This window comes from Antedon bifida, chromosome 5, assembly GCF_963402885.1.
Source record: "Antedon bifida chromosome 5, ecAntBifi1.1, whole genome shotgun sequence".
Classification (NCBI taxonomy): domain Eukaryota; kingdom Metazoa; phylum Echinodermata; class Crinoidea; order Comatulida; family Antedonidae; genus Antedon; species Antedon bifida.
The window spans coordinates 25,212,918-25,234,727 of record NC_136230.1 but is presented as its reverse complement, the minus strand read 5'-3'; the positions used below and the strand labels follow the sequence as shown (position 1 = coordinate 25,234,727).

Here is a 21,810-nt window from a genome sequence, read left to right as displayed (position 1 = left end):
CCTTAGCCTATCTACATATTCTTTATCTTTCAAATCCTTAATCAATTTAGTAAATCTCTGCTGGACTTTCTCTAGTAAATCTGAGTCTTTCTTATATCAGTGTTCCAAACACAACTGCCATATTCCATAATCGGTCGAATCATAGACTTATATAAACGTATATATCCCGCGCTATCAAGATATTTAAATGATTTTTTGATCAGACTTAATCTTCTATTAGCTGCTCTCGCAACTTTAACAGAATGAGCTGAGAAATCCAGTTTCCGATCAAACAAAATACCAAGGTAAGGGAACTCTGCTGTGGACAATTGCTCTCCATCTTCAGAATATAAAACACACAAAAGAAGCAATATTATTGAAATAATTTAATCTTGTACACAGGCAAACAAACGTGTAAACAAACTGCATCTTAGTGGGCGGAGGTGGTTTGAAAAAAAAATCTCCGGTAATATTTTAGAAATTTTGATTGACGGTAAGATCCAATGAGGAAGTCACGAAGCTGTCTGCACCGGATTTTATTGAAACTAACCGTTAAAAAAAATATATAGACCCAGTCTATATGTTAGAAACCACGAAACCACAATTTTCTCGGAGTGAAACGAAAAATCATATTCACATAATAACTTTACAAAAAATTCGATTCGGTCTATTAATTCTCGGCGAGTATCCTGAAATAGTCGTATTATGTATTTACTAAAAAATTACGAGCGAACTTGCCCTAGATGAAAATACGTGCTTAATGAATGACTCGTTTTATGTGCTTAAAACCTCAGTATCAACAATATTACTTCGAGGGGTATTTCAATGTAGGCCTACTAAAACTATTTTAGATAAACGACGAACTTATAGATACATAAGTTCCATCCTAACGTGCAGTTGTAAAATATGACGAAAATGTGATGCTGTTTACGGAATCTTACTGAATACACTTTTGAAGAGAGTTGGGTATTGAACAAAAACATTGCAATTTTCGTGTCTTTCAAATGATAATGTCCATTCCAATGAGCATTGCACGACATAGGCATAAGACTTGTAAGCGGTCTTGGGATAGAGAGATAGTCCAAGACTGCCAGTCTTCTTCCTCTAAGAAAGACCTTTAGCTTCTCCCCCAGGAAAATCATGATGAAGTGATGCCGATTCAGACGCACTCTCTCGTCTTGTCCAAGTATGGCTCGTGTAAAAGCTCGTCTCGAAAGATGTAGCCTAACTAGGTTCTACATTCACAGTGCATATGAGCTTTTTTTTATGAACCTATTGGTTTATTAGCCACTGATATAAATAACGGTACCATACGGTGTGATGATGTGTAATATGAATTTATCGTTATATTGTCTGAAACGAACAAAGAAGACGATTGTGTTTCCATTACTAATTATCATTATTCTTCAGCTCAGCTGGTCAGTCTTTCGTATTTTCTGTCCTTTATTTGCTTTATTTCTGTTAATATCTTCAGTGACTCTCGGAGACACTGTATATTTAACCGATTCTCTGTACTTCCATGGTAGGCCTACGTCATTAGACGAATCATGTATTATGTAAGCTTATTGTCTGGTAGGCATTCATCATGTTATACACGTGACACGTATTCGATTGAGAATTTGCCGTAAAATATACTCCTGTTGAGGAGTATACTTAAATACGAAGTATTTTGAGCGTTGAGATTGTTCTTAACGAAAAAACATTGTTTAACGTTTTCTATTCGAATGATTTTCTGTTGAGCACAATCCGTTCACAATACCATTTGAATATAAAAAGTACTCAACGAATCTTTATGACTGTTGACCACCACGAAAGTTTCCACAATCGAATACTACAATTGTGTAAGATACTGGACATTGGTAGGCCTCCACCTGTTTTTTTTTCGAAATACACCATAACGACGGTGTATTCGATCATTCATAATACTAATTGATTTTCACAAAACTTTACAATAAATAAGCATTTCAAGAAAAATGTTAAAATAACTTTTTTATTTTTTTTCAAAGGATTACAAATTTGAACTGCTGAAAATAATTTTGACAATCTTAATTTTTACACATCTTTCATTGCTCAGGCTTCATATATTCATGCACAATTAGTATATAACCTAATAAATTTCAGTTATTTGATTGGACGATTGTGGGTCACGAGGCGTGCAATAGTACGCACTATTTAACGATGAAAGGTTAAATTTCATTTATTTATTTTCCACACCCTTAACAAAACAGAACAGATATTTATACTTTAGAAAAGAAAAAAAAGATACAAGAGGACAATGTGTGAAAGGAGATCAAAATAAGTAATACTGTAATTACTTTAAGCATTGACCACCTAAGCAGTTGTCGACACGACAAGTAAATATAACCTTTCATCATTCACCTCATGTCATTATTTGTACCATTCCACTCATAAACATTCATTATTTATATAATAATGTATACAACTAAATGCATCAGTAAAAATCATTCTGTTTATTCATGTTATGGTAAACGTAAACATAATAATTCAAATCTAATTTACAACAATTTCATATTTGTTTTGTTATTTTTTATGACTACTGTACTATATAGTATTGAACATTATAATTTATATTTTCTCTCTCTTTCTACGTGTTCCGCTTGACATATTACACTTTGCATAATGTTCTGTTCTAGTATTATTTTCTATAGTTAGTACTCATATTCTGCAGTCACTGACGTAAAGATTCAACCTATTAAATTTCACGGGCTTCCGGAACGCAATACATTTTTTTCGTACATGAGTTGTTGACTTATGAAACGTCACCAAATAAAACATAAATGCATTAGTGATATCGATAAGGTATCCGCTTCCGGAACAACACCTATAGCATACTCGAAATACAGGAAATGCTGGTGACACCAACACCACCTGGAATCTGATAGAAGTTATAACCATACTCGTGGTAAGGTGAGTTCCAAGTTAAGTTGGTTGGGGAGGCTATCCTGGTTAGGAACAGAAAATATACCATCATATTCCTGGTTGTAATTAGACGAGGACGGAGACAACGAGCGAGAATGTTTAGGCCTAATTTACCATCGATTTTTGGGGATTGAACATTTTATTAGACGTTGACTTGACGAGGGGGAAATTCACCTAAATAAACATAAAAAAGTTCCCATTTTTATTTACCTTTTATAACCAATATGAGGAGGAGGTGGCCATGAGATGGGGTGCAGAGTCACCTACATTGAGATGTATACATATCCGATAGTATAGCAATAGATAGGCCTACGGTAATTATTTTCATTTTCGACAAAATGAATAACTTATTTGACATGTTGACGGTTTATATACATGTCATTTAAAAAATGGCTTCATTCTTGTCACGAATAACGAGCGATCTTGACCTAGTCTTGCATTAATTAAAAGAAGTCGGATTTCTAGAGACATCGCTTACATAAGGTTGCATACGTCATAATCCTGCTGAAATGTATAATTATCGTGTTAGAAAAATTGTTGTCATGTTAATATTAATTTTGTTTCAGTATTATAGGTTACATTAGTTTACGAAGAGTTAAGTGATGTGGATATATATGGACACGATGATGTCATATCACTACCATATTTGGGCACATCACACTTTTTTTGTCAAACTAGTTTGATAGTGTGGACAGAGCTTTAGGAATAATCACAAACCCGTGTATCTTAAACAATGCCATGTAGCGCTGTATTCAACTAGTGCATAATTCAGAAGCGAAATTTGGTTAGTCGCTGAAGTTATCACAAATTCGGGTCTTACAATTGAAAAGCCCCATTTATAAAAAGAAGTAACAGTATGCCAATGAAGCAACAATAGGCCTATACAGTATACACTAAAATGGCATATTCGACAATAAAATGCTCACAATTAGCCTCAAACGGAATATAAAAATAATTACAGAAGTAACTTTTTAAAAATATTGCAACATCTCGGAATTTTCCAATAACATTTACCTAGACACATTAGCTATAGAAAACATCGTGATCAATTCCAAGAGTAATCGTCGACATATACAGTAATATGGCTTTACATTCTACTCAACGTGTGAACTTTGAACCTAAAAAATATACATGAAAAAATTATAATAAGATCACTTCATTACAAGAAGCCGGATTTAGTGATGTCGTAATATGTAGGCGGAGTACGTCATACCTAAAATGACTGTTATGTTTTTACAAAACATAATCTTTCTCTCCTACGACTCTCGCTCTTTGTCTACGAGCGTACCATAGGCTAGTTCCAAGAGTAGTGTAGACAACAGAGTAGGCATAGCAATCGTGAAGGATATGGAACAATGTCACATGTACGGCTGTATTTAACACACTTACATGAAACAGAATCACATGTGAGGTGAATTACATGTAACGGTTTCTCACAGACAAATTCCATATTTCTATACCAACCACCGCGTAAACAGAAATTACTGGCCTTTATATTCAAATTACAGTAAATTAAAATCTTAACAAACTCCTGGCGTCATAAGAATTATTAAGTGAACACATATATTACGACACGTAAAATAATAATGTGTTCATTTACGACACGTGCCCAAAGCGAACAGAATACGGCCAGCCAACAATTTGATCATAACACAGTGAATACACGACGACATCCAATAGAGTTCGAACCGACTGGCAAAACCGTCGGAGAACTCAACACAGTACAACTACTGTCGGGACAACTGGACGAAACCACCCGATTTTCTGTACTGTATCTCCACATATGGCATTAACTGTCTAGTATCATAGGCAAATCCTGTGAAACAGTGTCACATGTGGCTTATGTCCTATGATACATGTGTTACATAATGTGACACTGTATCACATGAGTTGCCTATGATTTTTTTAACCGCCCACGAAACGCCAACTTGTTGCATCTGTACAAAACTTTTTATCATAATAGATTATCTTTTATAATACAAATAAAATTCTATATCTACTGAGTGTTAAACAATTTCATCTGTCGTTCATATTTTTCGACAAGTTTTTTCAAGTTCGCATTTTCTTTCTTTAACTTTTGAATTTCACTTTTGTATGCGTTACTTTCTTTTTGAAGATATCCTGCGCGAATGGCAATTTGATTTTCTTTGATTCGCCGGGCATCACGTGACCGCTTAGCTGCCGTATTATTCTTCTTTCTTTTCTCCCAATATTTGTCGTCTTTGTGCTCGTCGGGAACGTGTATTTTTTTAGATTTCTTGATCATCGGTTGAGGCTTCAGTTCATCATCATTAAAATTTGCAGTCTTGGGGTCAAATGTCTGTTGGCCCGGTACAGTTGCCAATGCTATTTCCGTTGCTGCTGTTTCGAAGTTAACGTCGACGTTCAGTGGTGACTGTGAAGTGGAGGGTGGACTATTGACGGCGGAGGCTAAGAAAAAGAAAATTCACGACAATTATTATTTTCTTGACAATCAAAATAGGTTTAGATGCGGATAACCATTGGTAGTAATACCTATAATTAATTAATTAATGTGTACAACACATAGCTACTTTAACGAACGACAGGGGTTGAGATGGACCAGTACACGTACCAGTATACATGGAGAAATAAGCTAACTCTTTTCTATGACAGGAGCAACACCAAGGCTGTCGGACAATATGCTAGATATTCTTTAAATGCATATAAGCCAGTGTCTGTACACTGGACCTACAGAAGACGTGTTCTATCATTAGATGTTGAGGAGAGGCTTGGACCTGTGCCGACTTTGTGGCTACGGTTTTGCGGGGCCACTCTCTTAACCGCTCGGCCACTCGACTCGACATAACATAATTTTTTTTAGAGAAAAGATGGAACATTCTATTTAGGCTACACTCACAGTGTTATTATATTTAAAACTGAAAAGCCATAATTGATAAACTCTGTAACTTACTATCTTCTACTGGTTGGAAAGAATTCGATGTGGCATCATTTGAATCATTCAGATTCACTTGTGACGTATTTGTCTGTTGAACTGGTGAGATCTGATCACGCTGACTTAACTGTGGACTCTCTTCCATTCGTGGTGGTGATGAGTTGATATTTTCCGTTAGTTCCGCCTCGGAAAAATTCGGAATTCCGTTCTCAAGGAGAAATTTGTTCATATCCATATATTCCAGTTTCAGATCATTGTAGGGTAGAGTGCGATCCCAAAGTGTTGGGCCCAGGAATGCCGCAGCCATATCTGCAGACACGCCGTTTGGCCCAACCCAGACATCTTGGTTGAAGTCACCACATTTCCCTGCTTTGTCTGGATTCGTTTCTGAAAGTGAAACAAACGCATATGATTTTTTTTTCTTGCGGATCCCCAACTTATGTACGAAAACAAAATCGCGTCCTGCTCATCTACATTTCTTTAAAGCTCTGTCCACACTCAATCAAACTTTATGTGACAAAAATCGTGATGTGCCCATATATGGATATGATGATATCACTACCATATTTGGGAATATCACTACCATATTTGGTGGTGTTAAGAGAGGATTGTCACCTTCGACTGTAAATTGAATTTAAAATCACGGATACGTTTTCATGACCCTTATTTTAGCATGGTAATAGGCCCTGTGCTCTACGACGACGTGTAAGGCCTTTTGATCTTTATATTATTTTAACCTGAATTTAAATGTTGTATATACTGTATTAATTGGATCTTATTCATTGCAATGTAAATTGTGCCTTTTTTTTTATAAATACAGTAGTACCAAATGTTATTTTATTATAAAAAAAAAATTATTTGAAGGAATTGCTGACGCACTTAGTCATAAGGGGCTTTTATTTTTCCTGACATGTCATTTTTCATTTAGTCAAAACAAATAAATTAAAATGAAAACGAATAATTGACGATGGTTACAGAGTGTATCTATACACTATATACCTAGTTTGACAAAAAAGTGGTATTTGCCCAATTATTGTAGTGACATGCCAAAATGTGGTAGTGATATGACATATCCATGGGCACATCACATTTTTTTTACACATAATGTTTGATAGTGTAGACAGAGCTTTAGAAGAGACAACGACTTATCCAAATAAATTATCTCTTCAATTCCAGTATTTTTAGCACAATCTGTGAAAGCATTGCGAATTTGATTATTTTTCTGTAATAACATTTGTCTTGTTGATGTAACAACGTAGAATATATACAAAGATTAGCATTATTTGGTTTTCAAAATCAGACATCATAAATTATTCGGTTGAATTTATTGATATCGTAAATTGGGAATTACAACTAATACAATCGGGAGAGAGAGCGCGCGCAGAGGATTAGCGTCATCATAACAATTTATGTAAATTTACGACTGTCGTCTGATTTCGGAAGTATACCGACACGTATTACAAAAATGTTGATTGATACTTCTTAAAAAAATGATAATAAATAATTCTACAAGTGGCAAGTGAAAATATAAACCTTTCTTTTACATATTTGTTATTATATTTCTATTTTTGTAACGTAAATTTGAAATCCTTTACACATTAATTTCATAACAAAAATATTATTTTATACATCATGATCACGACACCACTAACTTGGCGAGCGTACCTACCTTGTGTTATCACAAACTCGACAGTGGGGAGAGGGCGTTGTTTGGGGGAGAGAGCTTGTTGTTTGGGTGGAGAGAGCTTGTTGTTTGGGTGGGGGTGGGGTGATGAAGTCTAATGACTTTTCATGACATCCTTCTCTGTACTTCCGCATTATATGCGCATGCAAATGATGTAGTTACATAGTCACAAAAGCGCCTGTTAAACAGTAATAGGTTAGACCAAGGTACAGCCTTGGTTAGACATGGCCTATGACGGTTGTGAAAGTGAAGGACAGGTTATTCGGCAATACAGAATTTGTCTGACACTTATGGAAATTATGGATCAATTGAGAATCCGCTACTTTTCCAAAGCTGTGTTATTGTTTTAGCTTGACCACTCTCTTTCCCTTCTCCATCGAGTTCATGATAACGCAAGGTAAGCGCGCGCGTACAAAAGACATACCGTATAAATTGGTGACGTTTTATGGTGTCATTGTGCATACTTTTCATGTTATATAATTAATTTAGTTTTAAGTTCAAGTGTTGATTTATTATTACGTAAAAATGTTTACATAAACTGATGGGACTGATAAATACCGTATATTATAAACCTAGTTTTTTTCTAAGGACAAACTGCACAAGCAAACTTGTGATCTCTATAACAACTGTTGGCCCTAACAGTTCAGTTGTTAAAATCTCAAATTTGTATATACGGTAAGTATATATATGCCATCTTGTTTTTAACGACAGTTATTCGACCGTAAAAACAATGTTTTAGCAGGGCCATAAACTTTCTCTGTTGATTTTGTCGAGCAAATAGCTCGACACACCTCTAACCACTGTTTTATAGTGACGAGAATCCACTGGCCTGGCTACCGCTGAGCTTGGGCAAGAGTGACGAGGGTCAGCATTATTAGGGACGACCCTTTACAGTATAATAGTCATTTACTATTGGAAGCTACACCTCATGGAAATGGATGGCCATAAAATAGTATTGCCCCTCGTTCGGTACTCTCTGCTATGTTTTCAGTGGCATACGTTTTATGATGAAGTTAGTTCTCAATTATTGACGCCTAAAATCATAGAGCCCAAAACATAATGTGGCTATCATCTTTAAATACAAAATTGCTGCCAAATATACAGTTTTACTAGCCAATGTCTTTTTTTGCCAAATTAGCCATGATTCACAGACTTGTTTTCAACCAGCGAGTTTCATATAATCATCTTTTTCAGATGGCGGCCATATTGAATTTCGAGAACTTGCGGCTAAAACATTTGATTTTTGTAAGATTGTTCTCTAAAATCAACCTTAGCCGCTCTCTACTGAAAACACATCGTAAACAAGTTAAACCTCATATAAGAAATGGAAAATGGATAGAGTAATTACATCGATACGTCCTTTAGCTAATTATTTCCCGAAGCTAACTAATATATATAATACTGTAATTACTAAATACGAATTAATAATTAATCCTTGAACAGCGATTGCGTCTTGACTTTCACAAAATACAGTTTTGATATGAAAAGGGTAAATAAAAAATAACCTTTAGGTCCTATACAAATTGATAACACAAAGGTCAATATGTATATTCATAAAATTAGTTTAGAACCGTAATAACAGTAATACAGTTATATTCAAACATTTATGAAATAGATCTTTAAAACCTCTTGGATCAAATGTACATATTATTTATGTCAATGTTTTCTTTTTCTGAAGTAAATTTACCACACCTCGACACACACGAAAACTGTTCTTTTCTCTGTATTTTACCAAGGTCACCGTAGGCCCCCTAATTACCACTTCCTATTCTATCGTATCAACACTCAGTGGCCATACTCTGTATTTGGTTAGAATAAGTGTCATTGTCGTTCTCAAATATCAGGCTGTATAGGCCTATTACCGTAATATCATCCCAAAAATATGGTTCCACAAAGCCCACTCCTCTCGCACCGTCGGGAAAGATCAGCCACCGTATGATTATAATAGATACACAGATTAGGTCTATATAACCCATATTTATGAAAGGGACATGTGGTTCGGGAACCAACAAAGTTTCCGACGTGTCCCCTGAATAGCGGTTAGCCCGTTAGTGGTGATAAAACAAATATTTCCCCTCGGTCCGTTCATATTTATATTTTATATCTGTATATATATTTGTTGTTCTAGTTTTCCTATGTCTTATGCACAAGCAAGTGTCCCCTGAATTGGGACATCCTATAGGAGTGGTTCTACTCCCAGACTTATTACTTCATTTGCATTTTAAGTAGGCCTAGCCATGCACTAAATGCATACTGACTGTTGTGCGGCTTATCAAACGCCGCAACCACCTAACATACCTTTCTTCATGAACAAACTAACATCACCCAGCCTTCATGGTATCAACATAATAACACTCATTTATGTAAAGGTGGTTATGTGGTCGGAAATAATATGATACAAATACTTTATCGATTAGGTACATATCGATAAATAAATGTCAGATGCGTACTAAAATCGTTATGAAATTCCTGAATAATGAATAATTCATGATGAAGATATAGGCTAAACATAATGGTTTTTCATTGTCTTTTTTTTTCTCAGTTTTGTCGTACAAAATAAATCGTCTCTCGTTGCTTTTGTAATTAGCTACAAACAAGTGCCATTTTAGGTTATTATCTTACGATGTACAATAGAGATGAATTTCACGATAGATTTAGTTACCAAGGAAACGTATTATATGCTAGAGTACGGCTCGTCATCATTCAAATACGGAGGTATAACTTGCAGAATACAATACATCCATACTATATTATGTATCTTTGTGTTTGAACTTATTATTACCGATTAACAATAACAAATTATATGCACAGTCATTCGTATCGAATAATCATATTTTTCACGTGATTTGATATACTTTGATATGGCATAAATACCTTCACATGCAATACATACAATGAAAAATATACCTAATAATACTCCTCTGACAATCGTATATCAACAACCCCCAGCCTACCCACCTCTCTATCCCTGGATACGAATCATTATCTGCAGTACTTACAAATAATATTCACGATCATAACATATTATTATATTAGTAGCAAAACAACCCCACTACCAATTGACACTGTGACGTCACTAACTTCTACGGTCAACACACTTTTCAACCTTCAATAATATGATAGAGAGAGATTAGGCTCTGCTAGCTTGTTTTTGCTGCAATTTTATACATGTACAGTGCACTCGACTTACCTTCACAGAGAGGAGGCTGGTTGTTTAGCAGGCTCTGGCTTTCAAGGAGGTACTTTAGCGTCAAAGTGTCACTACTGTGAATGGATTCAGCCATCCTAAAGGCACAGTATTACCAAATAGGACGCAATTTGGTAATACACGTCGTACTAACACTAATCTTCCGTTCACACTACAGTATATGAATACTGTATTCGTTTCGTCGCGTGTGCTCATTGTCATGTGGGGATATTGTAATATCTGGGCTATTCCATTTTAAATTGGGGAAGATTTATTTCCATGCGATAATCAAAATATACTGACTATTACTATTATATTATAATATCAGTATGAACCCATTTTGGACACAACACATTTGGATGTCCTTTGAATAGGGTTAGTGTTAACATTATACATTTCCAATTCGTTTTTCAATCCTGATAGCAGTGTGTCCCAAAACATGGGTTTTATTAATTAGATTATATTAGAGGTCGCTTGAAGGGTATATTATATTGGATGTAGTAGACTAAACAGTTTATAATAAAACCACCCGCATCCCCTCTTCCATCACAAAGAGAAAATATGCATTCACTAAGTTAGTTGAAGATGTATAGCCCTCAAAAACATGAACAATGAAGATCATTGAAAGACTTTGAATATGCCTCGCAGTTTCATAAAGTTAATCACTTCCGTTATAAAAAAAAAAAGTAGCAGCAAAATAAACGGTTACATTCAACCATGGACCTATAATAGGTTCATGATTCCACCAAAAACTCATTGGTTTTTCAGGTAAATACATTTTTTTAATAACTTTTGGTCGAAGTGAAAACTATTATGTGGCATTAAAATGGCGTATTCAACAAAAACATTAAAACATATTGTTTTTCAGTGGGACAATATATCTTTAAGTTAAACGTTAAACTAAATAGGCCGCTAGTGGGCCTAAGTAGCCTGTAGGCCTACGTCCCGACAAGCTGGGAAGTTACCATACTTCAAACTTAATATCCGATCGCTGAAGTGTCAATTGTACGCTTACCCATCACGAGAAGAACACACAATAAATGCAAATTATTCAATGAGAATTTAGAAACAATATTACACTGCAGAAGCTAACTAAAAAATGCTGTAATATAGTTCTCGATGGAGAAAAAAGGGAAAATAAAAAAGCACTGCCAACATTTAACTTATAATTCTAATTATCCTATATTAAAACCTTGTAAATGGAAATGCATCATGGATGATGAAGGAATGATTTAATAACGACATGGGTATCCTAATCTTTATCAGGGCATGCTTTCAATCCCGAAGTCCATGGTTCAATCCTGTCACAGGTCTAACTCCTCATGGTTCAATCCTAGTCACTCACACTCACCATCGTTTCTCGAATCGGAGAGCGGATAGCATAACAATTCGATTATCATCGAAGTTTTGACTTAGCATTAGAAAATGATAAATATTTTGGCACATATGGCGTTTCATATGTATACTACTTGAGCTTGTATTTCAGACAAACCTCGAAAAGCCTCGAAATAACTACAGACTTTTGGGGCAAATCTATCAAAATGATGTACAATGGCTGATAAATCAATCATACTCGATCTCCTCATGCGGGTAGCCTCTATTTTTATTCCATTTTCCACACTTTTTACAATTTTGTAATCATGAACAACCGATAAACTTCACGAATGAATAATTAAATACCAATAACCCGTAAGGCCTACATCAATGGAAAAACACTGGTCAGATGATTATCAGGATTATTAATTTCAAATATCGCATTATTATCGTACACTATACTAGCACGTGTCATTGCTATTCAGGAAATGGAAAAAGACGACGTTTTAAAAAAACACAGAGAATCAATAATGTTTGTTGACCATTTTATAGACTAAACGAATTTCTTCTCAATCTAACAGGTAAAATGTGTCTCTTATTAAATGCACACAATATATACAACTAGAGGGTACTCCGAGAGTACAAACCTCCGCCTACTGTAAAATTCCCCTACATAAAATGCCCCCTGAATATTTTTTTTTTACATTTTTTTTTATTGTGTAATTATGTAAATATGTTAACTGCACACTACAAAGTTGTGGATGACAGTATGGTGTAATGGTTATGTATCCAGCCTCTCACAGTTGAGATCGCTGGTTTAAGTCCCACTGAGGTTTTTTTTTTTAATTATTTTTTTATTTCTTTTTTTTTAGTTTTTTGTGGACCTTGATCTTTGACCCTGACCCTTCAAAATTTAACCACAATTATATGATGTGTCATTGATCATTGTGGCTAAGTTTGGTGAGAATCGGATAAAAACTAGGCAGTAAAATAGTTTTTTGTTAGTTGTGACCTTGACCTATGACCTTTTCCCCTCAAATTCGAACTCGTCCGAGCTTTTGGGGCATAGATCATTGTTGCCAAATTTGGTGAGAATCGGATAAAAACTGTGGCCTCCAGGCTGTTCACAGACACACAAACACACACACAAACACACACACAAACACACAAACATACAGGGGTGAAAACATAACCTCCTTGGCGGAGGTAATAATTAAGTCTTCAATAGCTTATTTACACAAAGCAAAGGGAAAACATTACTCTGCAGTACTATGTTTTAATATGTGCTATGTTTCGGAAATAAAATAGACCCAACGAGTAACGCTCAATCTACACTATCAATCTTTATGTTTAAAAATGTGATGTGATCATATATAGACATGATGATGTCATATCACTACCATATTTGGGCATATCACTACCATATTGGGGACACCAAACTTTTTTTGTCTAGTTTGATAGTAGTGACAGAGCTGATGTTTCAACAACAAAAGTTATATATTAAATATTAACTTTGTTATAATAATCATAATTCACTCATTTCCATTCATTCATTGGTCAAAATCAATTTCAATAACACAAGACCGTCAGAACAAGATTAACAAAAGATTGATAGCAAAAACATGATATAAAATATTTGCTTAAAGTAACTTAAACAGTAAAAATCTAACAGGTTTATATGAATATCAAACCAGGGAACTGTTATAACTGCGTCTCTAACAATTCAATTCTAAAAATAAAATATTTATTTATCTTGTTACCAGGGAGATGTATACATCTCTCTGTTAAAAACAAGACTATTTCAGAAAGCAGAATTCCTGTTTACTAACGGATTATACTGATTTTATGACGTAAATTGAAATTCATGAATAACATCTTAATGAAGAAGTCTTCCGTTATGTTTGTTAATATCTTACACAATAAAACTGTTATACAACCACACGACATCGTGATGGGCGTTTGATCGCTGTTCATCATTGCTACATTAATTAACATATTTTAATTATAGGCCTAATGAACATAAAGATGTATTGTCCCCCTGAAAAATAATTTTGTAAAATATGCAATTTTATGTTACATTATAATATAATAGTTTATTTACTTTTACCAGAAAATAGGATCGAAAAAAAAAATGTACCTTAAAAAAACTAACATTTAAAGCAAACAATAGTCAAATTGGCTGCCAGCCAATTGGGTTTTTGTTAAATTTAACCGTTGCTTTTGTCTTTTTGTAGGTGAAAACATTATTTTTTGCATTTTTTTTTCCTACGAAAGTGATTGACTTTCTTTCTTTCTTTAACATCTTTAATGATTACATCTGCATATATCTAGACTTGCCCCAAGTCTGTATTTATTGTCTTTTTTATGTTATTCCACCAGTCAACGTTTCGATTTTTGTCTTAAAATACAAGCTCAAGTAGTATACGTATGAAACGCCATATGGGCCAAAATATGTATATTTTTACTAAATTACGTCAACCCTCCGTCTGGCCAGACTAGCATATATCAAGTGAACGGTTCTAAGTTTAAATCTCGGTTGGGGCGGGGTTTTTTTTTGCACAGATTTCCTCATTACGTTTAAATTAGAAAATATACTGTGTGTAAAGCTACGTTTATGTTTACCTGTTTAGAAATGTACAATTTAAAACAATATTAAGTAACAACAGCCCCGACTACCTAAATCCTAAAAAAGAAAAATCATGTCTAACTCAACTTTCAAAAACCTGAAAATACAAATTTACCGGAAAACCTCGAAAAGAAACGTTTCCAAAATAGGATTATTTATAATCAACACAAATTTCAACTTCAAAGTTTCGAGGCCTAATGAGGCATTGCATTGTAAGGGAATCTAATCATTTTAATAAAAATAGGCTTATATAATTAACAAGGCAATCTAACAAAAGGATGCTGAGCTCCGAAGATCAATGGTAGGTATCTGTGGCTGCGAAACGATCTGTTTCACGCCCTATTCAGACGCGCGCCGTTGGAGAATATGTACGCAGCGTACAGCACTGTTGGTATTTGTCGCAGTCAGACATAAGATCAAATTCAAATGAGTTCCTATCTTGGCAAGGCGAGCTCAGTTTCCTGTCGTTAGGCCATAAGCCATGTGTTAAGGCAGTCGCTACGTATGCATAATAGTATAATAATTCGATATTATTAATGTTTCTACAATAGGCTTACATAATATGGTATCACTGTAAAAACAGTGGTGTGGAGCTCGTTTAGCGTGTTTAAAACCTAAACGTGTTTATAGCTACATGTTGTTTTTCTCCGCTCGTTTAGCAGTCAACATTGTCACTATTATGTTCAGTCAACATGTTTAGGTACGTGTTTAGCGTTGCGTGCATACGATTTTAATGTGGCGTGGCGGAAAAAAGATCCACACATGAGCTCCACACGTGGCAAATTAAACACGTTTAAAACCTAAACGTGTCCTTATATTGCTCCACATGTTTAACAATTAACACGTCACTAATGTGTTGAGTTGGATACAGAATACATGTTTAGAATGTGTTTAGAACCTAAACATGTTTCATATCTAAATATGTTTAAGGCTAATGTGTGGAAAACATTATTTTTACAGTGCATGTAGCTAAGCATGCATATTAATATTAGCATGGAGCTATACATTCTAATTTATAGCTCCATGATATCAGTATAATAATTCGATATATTGCTGTAGTTTACGATTTGAAAATTTCTCTAGGTCTAAAATAGGCTTATATATAACATGTTACATAATTATAATTGCCATTAGGCCTATCTAGAGAGACCTTACAGCAACTTGTGTTTGAATCCAAAATGAGAAAAACAATTTCATAAATCAATAATGATCAAGTGACCGTGATAAAGTTCAGATCAGTTATCGATACATTTTACCGTATGAAAACAATCTAATTATAATGTCGCCCTCTATCGATACAGTATAAAAACAAGCTAATTATAATGTCGCCCTCTGTCGATACCGTATGAAAACAAGCTTATTATAATGTCGCCCTCTGTGTCTACCCTTTACGCGTATATGCCCTCGTTTACGGAATTTGTTATTTTACAATTAGTAATTTCTATTTTTAAACCAATTAATTAATATTTTACAATGTAATTATACTCGATAGTGACATTTTATTTCAAAATGAATTACATTTTTTAAAGATGTATTGTCCCCCTGAAAAAATAATTCTTAAAACATTTTTTTTTAAATATTCCATTTTAATGTAACATAATAGTTATCCACTTTAACCAAAAATTAGATCGAAAAAATATGTATTTACTTGAAAAAAATGTAATTTAAAGCAAAAAATGGTCAAATTGGCTGCCAGCCAATGAATTTTGGTTGAATTTATTTTGTCATTTTATAAGTGAAAAGATTTTTTTTTCTATGGAAGTGATTAACTTTATTAAAACTATAAAATAACATATTCAAAGTCTGATTTAATTAATCTTCATTTTTCATGTTTTTGGGGGACAATACATCTTTAAATGGAATATAATTTTTTTCCAAATACTCATTAGTAATGTTATTGTAAAGCAGTCATAAACAGCAGACTTGTTGCCAAAAGGGTACGTGTCTAGCAGGACTGAAAGGTTACAAACGAACGCTTTTCTGAACAGTTTTATAATCATTTTTAAAAAAAGATAGTGTTTTGCGGCTAAAAACGAGACTGGAATCCATTGAGATATATAATATATTCGTCCACAGAATTTTGGAAATTTACTTTCCTTAAGCCATGGCATAACACATCAAAATACTTTAAAAACAGAGCTCATAAAAACAGTTACATACATAACACAGTAAAAACATTCATAGTTAAAAGCTTATTGATTAAAATGTTGGGCTGGATTGATTTAAATGCACTTGAAAAATCTATAGATGTAGATCTAGGCTTTTGAGGCATCCAGGCAGTTGTCAACAGTATTGTTAGACCACTTACAGATAACTATATGCTAATTGGTTTCTTTTGTTTCAATTGTTGTCTGTAACTAGGTAAGAAACAAAGGGTGTTGTTATCGGAGGCTGCAAGCGGAGCGGCCTTAAGGTTTCCATAACATTTGTCCAAAATGGCTTCCCCTCTCGTCGTTTAATCAATATTATATTGAACAAAATCCTGTTTCAATTTGTTGTATTATGTCTGTTAGAATGTCGTTTACAACATCATTATTTTAATTTCAATTTATTTCCACACTATATAACATAATAATACAGAATGACATAATATTAAACTTATAATTTTTTAATACATAAAATTACATATAAATACAATATGGACAGTAGTTCAGGCATTTGGATGATTTGACATAACCACTACCATCCCTAGGTAGGTAAAATGGGCGTAGCGTTACAGTGGATCAGGTTTTTTTTTATCTCGTTTAAACAATAATAAATACGCCATTTTAAATCAATTATGATTCTTAAAACCATATATAAAGAATCATACCAAGTGTATTTTGTATTTACAAATTTCTGAAATACATGATTTTTAAAAATAAATAAATAACACGTTTCTACCGGGAGGATATACATTTTAGTATAGACATGCTTTTTGTAAAAAATGGTAATCAAATGTTGTTATCGTGAAATGGATGACGAAACGAAATGTTTTCTCCCATGAAAGCTTTGAGGCTTGAGGGTGAACATACTTTTTATCCCATTTTTTTTTTCAATTTTCATATGACAATGTTCTCTACATTTGTATGATATTTTTGTTTTAACCTTTGATTGTGTATTTGCTACAAGAAAATGTGTTCAAGCCAGAGTGCTTGACGAAATAAAATAATTGCATTGATCCGAATATTTTGCACGCGATGCGATATTTTTTTTTTCTAAGAATCATAAAAAGGAAACCACAATATATTGCCTGCTTCAAACTCTGACCTTCTTTCATTATGTTATTGCATTGTACTTTATTATCTCAGAGTCTGTAAATAAAATTGTTATGAAACCAAAATTTGAACTTGAACCAGAAATGAAATAGGACGGGCATTTAGAAAAAAACAACCACGAAATCAGGACTTTTAAACAGTTAGCCTATCTATTTAGACCCCAATTGTTGTTTTTTAGAACATAAATGATGAATGTTTCTTAAGGAATTTTCTTATTTTAGAAATGTAGATAAAACTGTACGAAATCGTGTACGATATAGATAATTATCAACATAAAATTGTTGTATAAGACGCTTGCCTGACCATTGTCAACTAGTCATTGAATATGTGAGGGGGCTGTGCTGAACCGAGTATAAGGTGTTAGGGTTGGGGGTTGGGCGGATGATTATACACCCGGCCCAACCAGGAGGGTAGGCTATAGCCCTAATGTCAAATTGTTGAAGTTTGTTTGTTTCTTTTCCAATTTTCTTTTTAATTTTAGTACAGTATATGGACGGCCTACGCGAATCTCAGTGAGAGACCGACCAGTGAGACTGAGAACATGATGAACCTCTAAATGAATTATTGAGATGCGTAATAATTTACCGTATTGTCAGTCAGAAGGTTCGAAATAGCGCCAATACAAAAAAATGCAAGGACTCTTGGGATTTAACATAGTAGGAGGGAGAATCATTTGCCGTATATTTTTGGTGAAATGTGATCTTTTTATTTTCTTAAAGTTCTAATAATCAGTATACTTTACTTTTGAAAAATGTAAAGCGAAAGTTCTGGAAATCAATAAGTTTGCACATTCCTTTAGTTTGTATTTCCTAACCTTGTACAGTATTTAAATTCGGCTGCAAACAACACAGTACGCTTGTCTTTTTGCACTCCATTCTTACACACGAGCCGCATTATTTTGCGCACGATCCGTAGTATTTACACACATTACTTGACACATGAATGGAATGACGTCAGGTTTTTCACACGCGCTACATATAAAATTAGGATATAAACAACGTACAAAACAATATAGCCACATAAGTGATTGATACAAACGGTAGCTGCTAAAACATTCTGTTATTATTACGAAGTGCATTTCTACCAAATATTCAAGATGCCGAACCCATGTGAATGCAAGACAAGTAAGTACATAATAATTCATTTTAGTTTAAGAATCCTTAGTCGGCAGTGTGATCATTAATATTACTACCACCAGTAGCCACTTATCTATGGCAGTTCAATTCCATGGGGGAGGTACAAATTGATAACAATATACAAGTGGTATGGTGAAATATCATAGTAAGCTCTGTATTTTTCAGGTGGTATTCCAAGTGTACGATCAGTAGGCTAAGCATGCAACTGCCGTGTTTATTGCCGTTTTCGTTTCCGCGATTTATCTCGAGTTTTAGAGTGACGAGGCCTAACTAACCCCTCATTTCTTATGATTTGACTGTAGAATACAATATTATTATATTAGGCCGTTTAGTGTATAAAATAAATGTATACAGTATATCCTATTTTTATTATAAGCTTAATTTTAGGCCTCCTTCCATTTATGGAGAAATACACATTCAGGCCACCATACCGTATGATCATGAATCCATGGTACGATTGACTACGTTTCAAAGAAATAAAATTAATTGATCGAATGGTAAACCTTATCTTAATGGTAGGCCTACTCGCTCTCCTCTGATCCAATACATTAACCACATCCTCTGCTAACAATAAGGTCTATGCATCATGGTCTATGATATTGGTAGCCTGGGCAAACTTCCTTTGAATTACACCTCGCCTTTTTGTTATTTTCTCTGTTTAGCCGGTAACTGTACCTGTGCTGGTCAAACGTGTCCAGATTCATGCAGCAACTGTCAGTGTGGACCATCCTGTAAATGTTCTGAAGGTGGATCATGTTCCTGCAAAAGTACAGCAGATTGTTGTGCAGGTAGGTTGTCTATAAATAGCCGCTGATGATGTAATGTAGGTAGGCCTACAACATCGTCCCTTTTAAAACCCAACAGTTCATATTGAATGTTTCAGGGTGGCATCCTTTCCTGAAACACCCAACTATACAGTACAACCTTATTTCTACTCTACTAAACGAATTATCAGAGAGGAGGAAACGGCGACAATTTTCCCTTTATTAAAAATAATCGCCACACTAAACTAACCGATGGTCGTCGTACCGTCGGCTACAGCCTACGTCATACATAAACCACGCCTATTTTTAAGGCGTTTTCCGCAATAATTCGGACACATCCTATAGAGATCGAACATCCGACTTCTCGCTTGTTATTGGTCAAATTACTTGCGTTACACGTATACATCCTAATTGAAACATAAGCTCCACAAGTCTTACTACTACCGTTATTTAAATACCGTATTTATATGTTTTACTACAGGATCCGACTGCAAGTGTGGGCCAGACTGCAAGTGCCCTGCTGGATGCGCATGTTGCAATTAGACCGGTAAGCTGTGAATCATAATATTATGACTAGGCCTACACTTTTTTTCCTCATGGGAGTTAATTGTAAATAACAAAATAAGTGCCAAAATACATAACCATATGCTCAGTTTGATAGTTACAACAGGATGTTAGTGTTTTATGAAATTAGTTTTTTTTTCTCTGTAATTGATCGCACTTTGTTGGCCTGATGCCAAGGCCTGCGTATTTATGTTGAAACGCAACATGAAACTGAACTACTATACACGACAGTAATACTTTGCATTGTTTTCATATAGATTGACAAGTCGTATTACGTCATGAAATCTTTAAATGATTTTCAACTCGACGTACACCAGCAGCAGCAACACATTATTGACGTCATTTCATACAAGACGCGTATCTTGTAATACTCGGAACCAAATAGCCAGACTCAACAGGAATTAATAATTAAATTACCTTTTTTTTTAAACATATCTGACACTTACCCGCGACACGTAGGCTTATAACTGTTGCTATTTATTTTGTGGAACCCGGGAACAATGTATTCTGTTAAAATAATGATTTAAAAATTAATGTAAAAACTTGCAAATTATCGATAAACCGTTGTATTTGTTTTTGTATATAATCCAGAAAATAAAGAACTTCATTCTTACTTTTGTGTTTTTTTTCAATATGGTTAGTTCAATCAAAGTAGCGATGCGTGTGCACATACAATCCGATTAAGATTGGTTCCCACTAGAGACGTAACGCAACTTAAGGGGTTTGACAAATCACAAACGATGAATTATTCGACGTGTTGCTTGTTCATTGGCCAACTCACTTGCGTTACGTCCTAGTGGGAACCAAGCTTTATGATGCCACTGGCCACTAACTTATGCTAGTGCGAAGCAAGCTGTGTTGATTTGTTGACGGACAGCTACGACGAATGACTGTGGCGGTGGCGTGCGTTGCAGCACTGTACGGAACTGATTCGACATTTTTGTTCGTCGTTCAAACTAAACGACCGAATTATAAATCATCGGTACCATCTAATCCATTAACAGTGTCATCTAAGCCAATAAAATTGACCAAAATATGAGGTTTATGCATTTGTACTAGCATCCATGAGTCAACGTGATCCATGTTAATACGAAGGAAGGAAACTCTTAATGGAAACTTTATCATGCTCTGTCTACACTATCAAACTTCATGCGACAACAAAATGTGATCTGCCCCATATATGGATACGATGAAATATCACTACCATATTTGGGCACATCACACTTTTCTGTCAAACTAGTTTGATAAGTGTAGACTATTTTTAAGCTTTTGAAAAGCTTAGAAAATATGAAAGCAAAACGAAATTTCATATAACATCGCACTCTCGATGACGTAATTAATAATGCATTTATTTATATCATGTGACCCACAATCCTCATCAAATGCCAACTCTACATCGAATCAACTGATATAAAAGGCAACTGTCCAGTTCCTACATAACGGTT

The 21,810-nt window shown here is 34.6% G+C and overlaps 1 protein-coding gene and 1 long non-coding RNA gene across 2 annotated transcripts; one reads left to right on the top strand and one right to left on the bottom strand.

Moving 5' to 3' along the window:
• Window positions 1-1,941: 1,941 nt before the first annotated feature.
• LOC144842464 (thyrotroph embryonic factor-like) lies at window positions 1,942-10,879 on the bottom strand. Its single transcript, XM_078698910.1, has 3 exons — window positions 10,708-10,879; window positions 5,852-6,220; window positions 1,942-5,349 (listed from the first exon to the last, which is right to left on the bottom strand). Exons 1-3 carry the CDS (start codon window positions 10,799-10,801, stop codon window positions 4,916-4,918), a joined length of 897 nt encoding a protein of 298 aa, XP_078555036.1. The 5' UTR covers window positions 10,802-10,879; the 3' UTR covers window positions 1,942-4,915.
• A 7,984-nt stretch (window positions 10,880-18,863) lies between these two features.
• Window positions 18,864-20,978, top strand: LOC144842031 (uncharacterized). Its single transcript, XR_013612072.1, has 4 exons — window positions 18,864-19,025; window positions 19,700-19,825; window positions 20,283-20,348; window positions 20,623-20,978. It is a non-coding gene; the product is annotated as an uncharacterized LOC144842031 (long non-coding RNA).
• The last annotated feature ends 832 nt before the right edge of the window (window positions 20,979-21,810 follow it).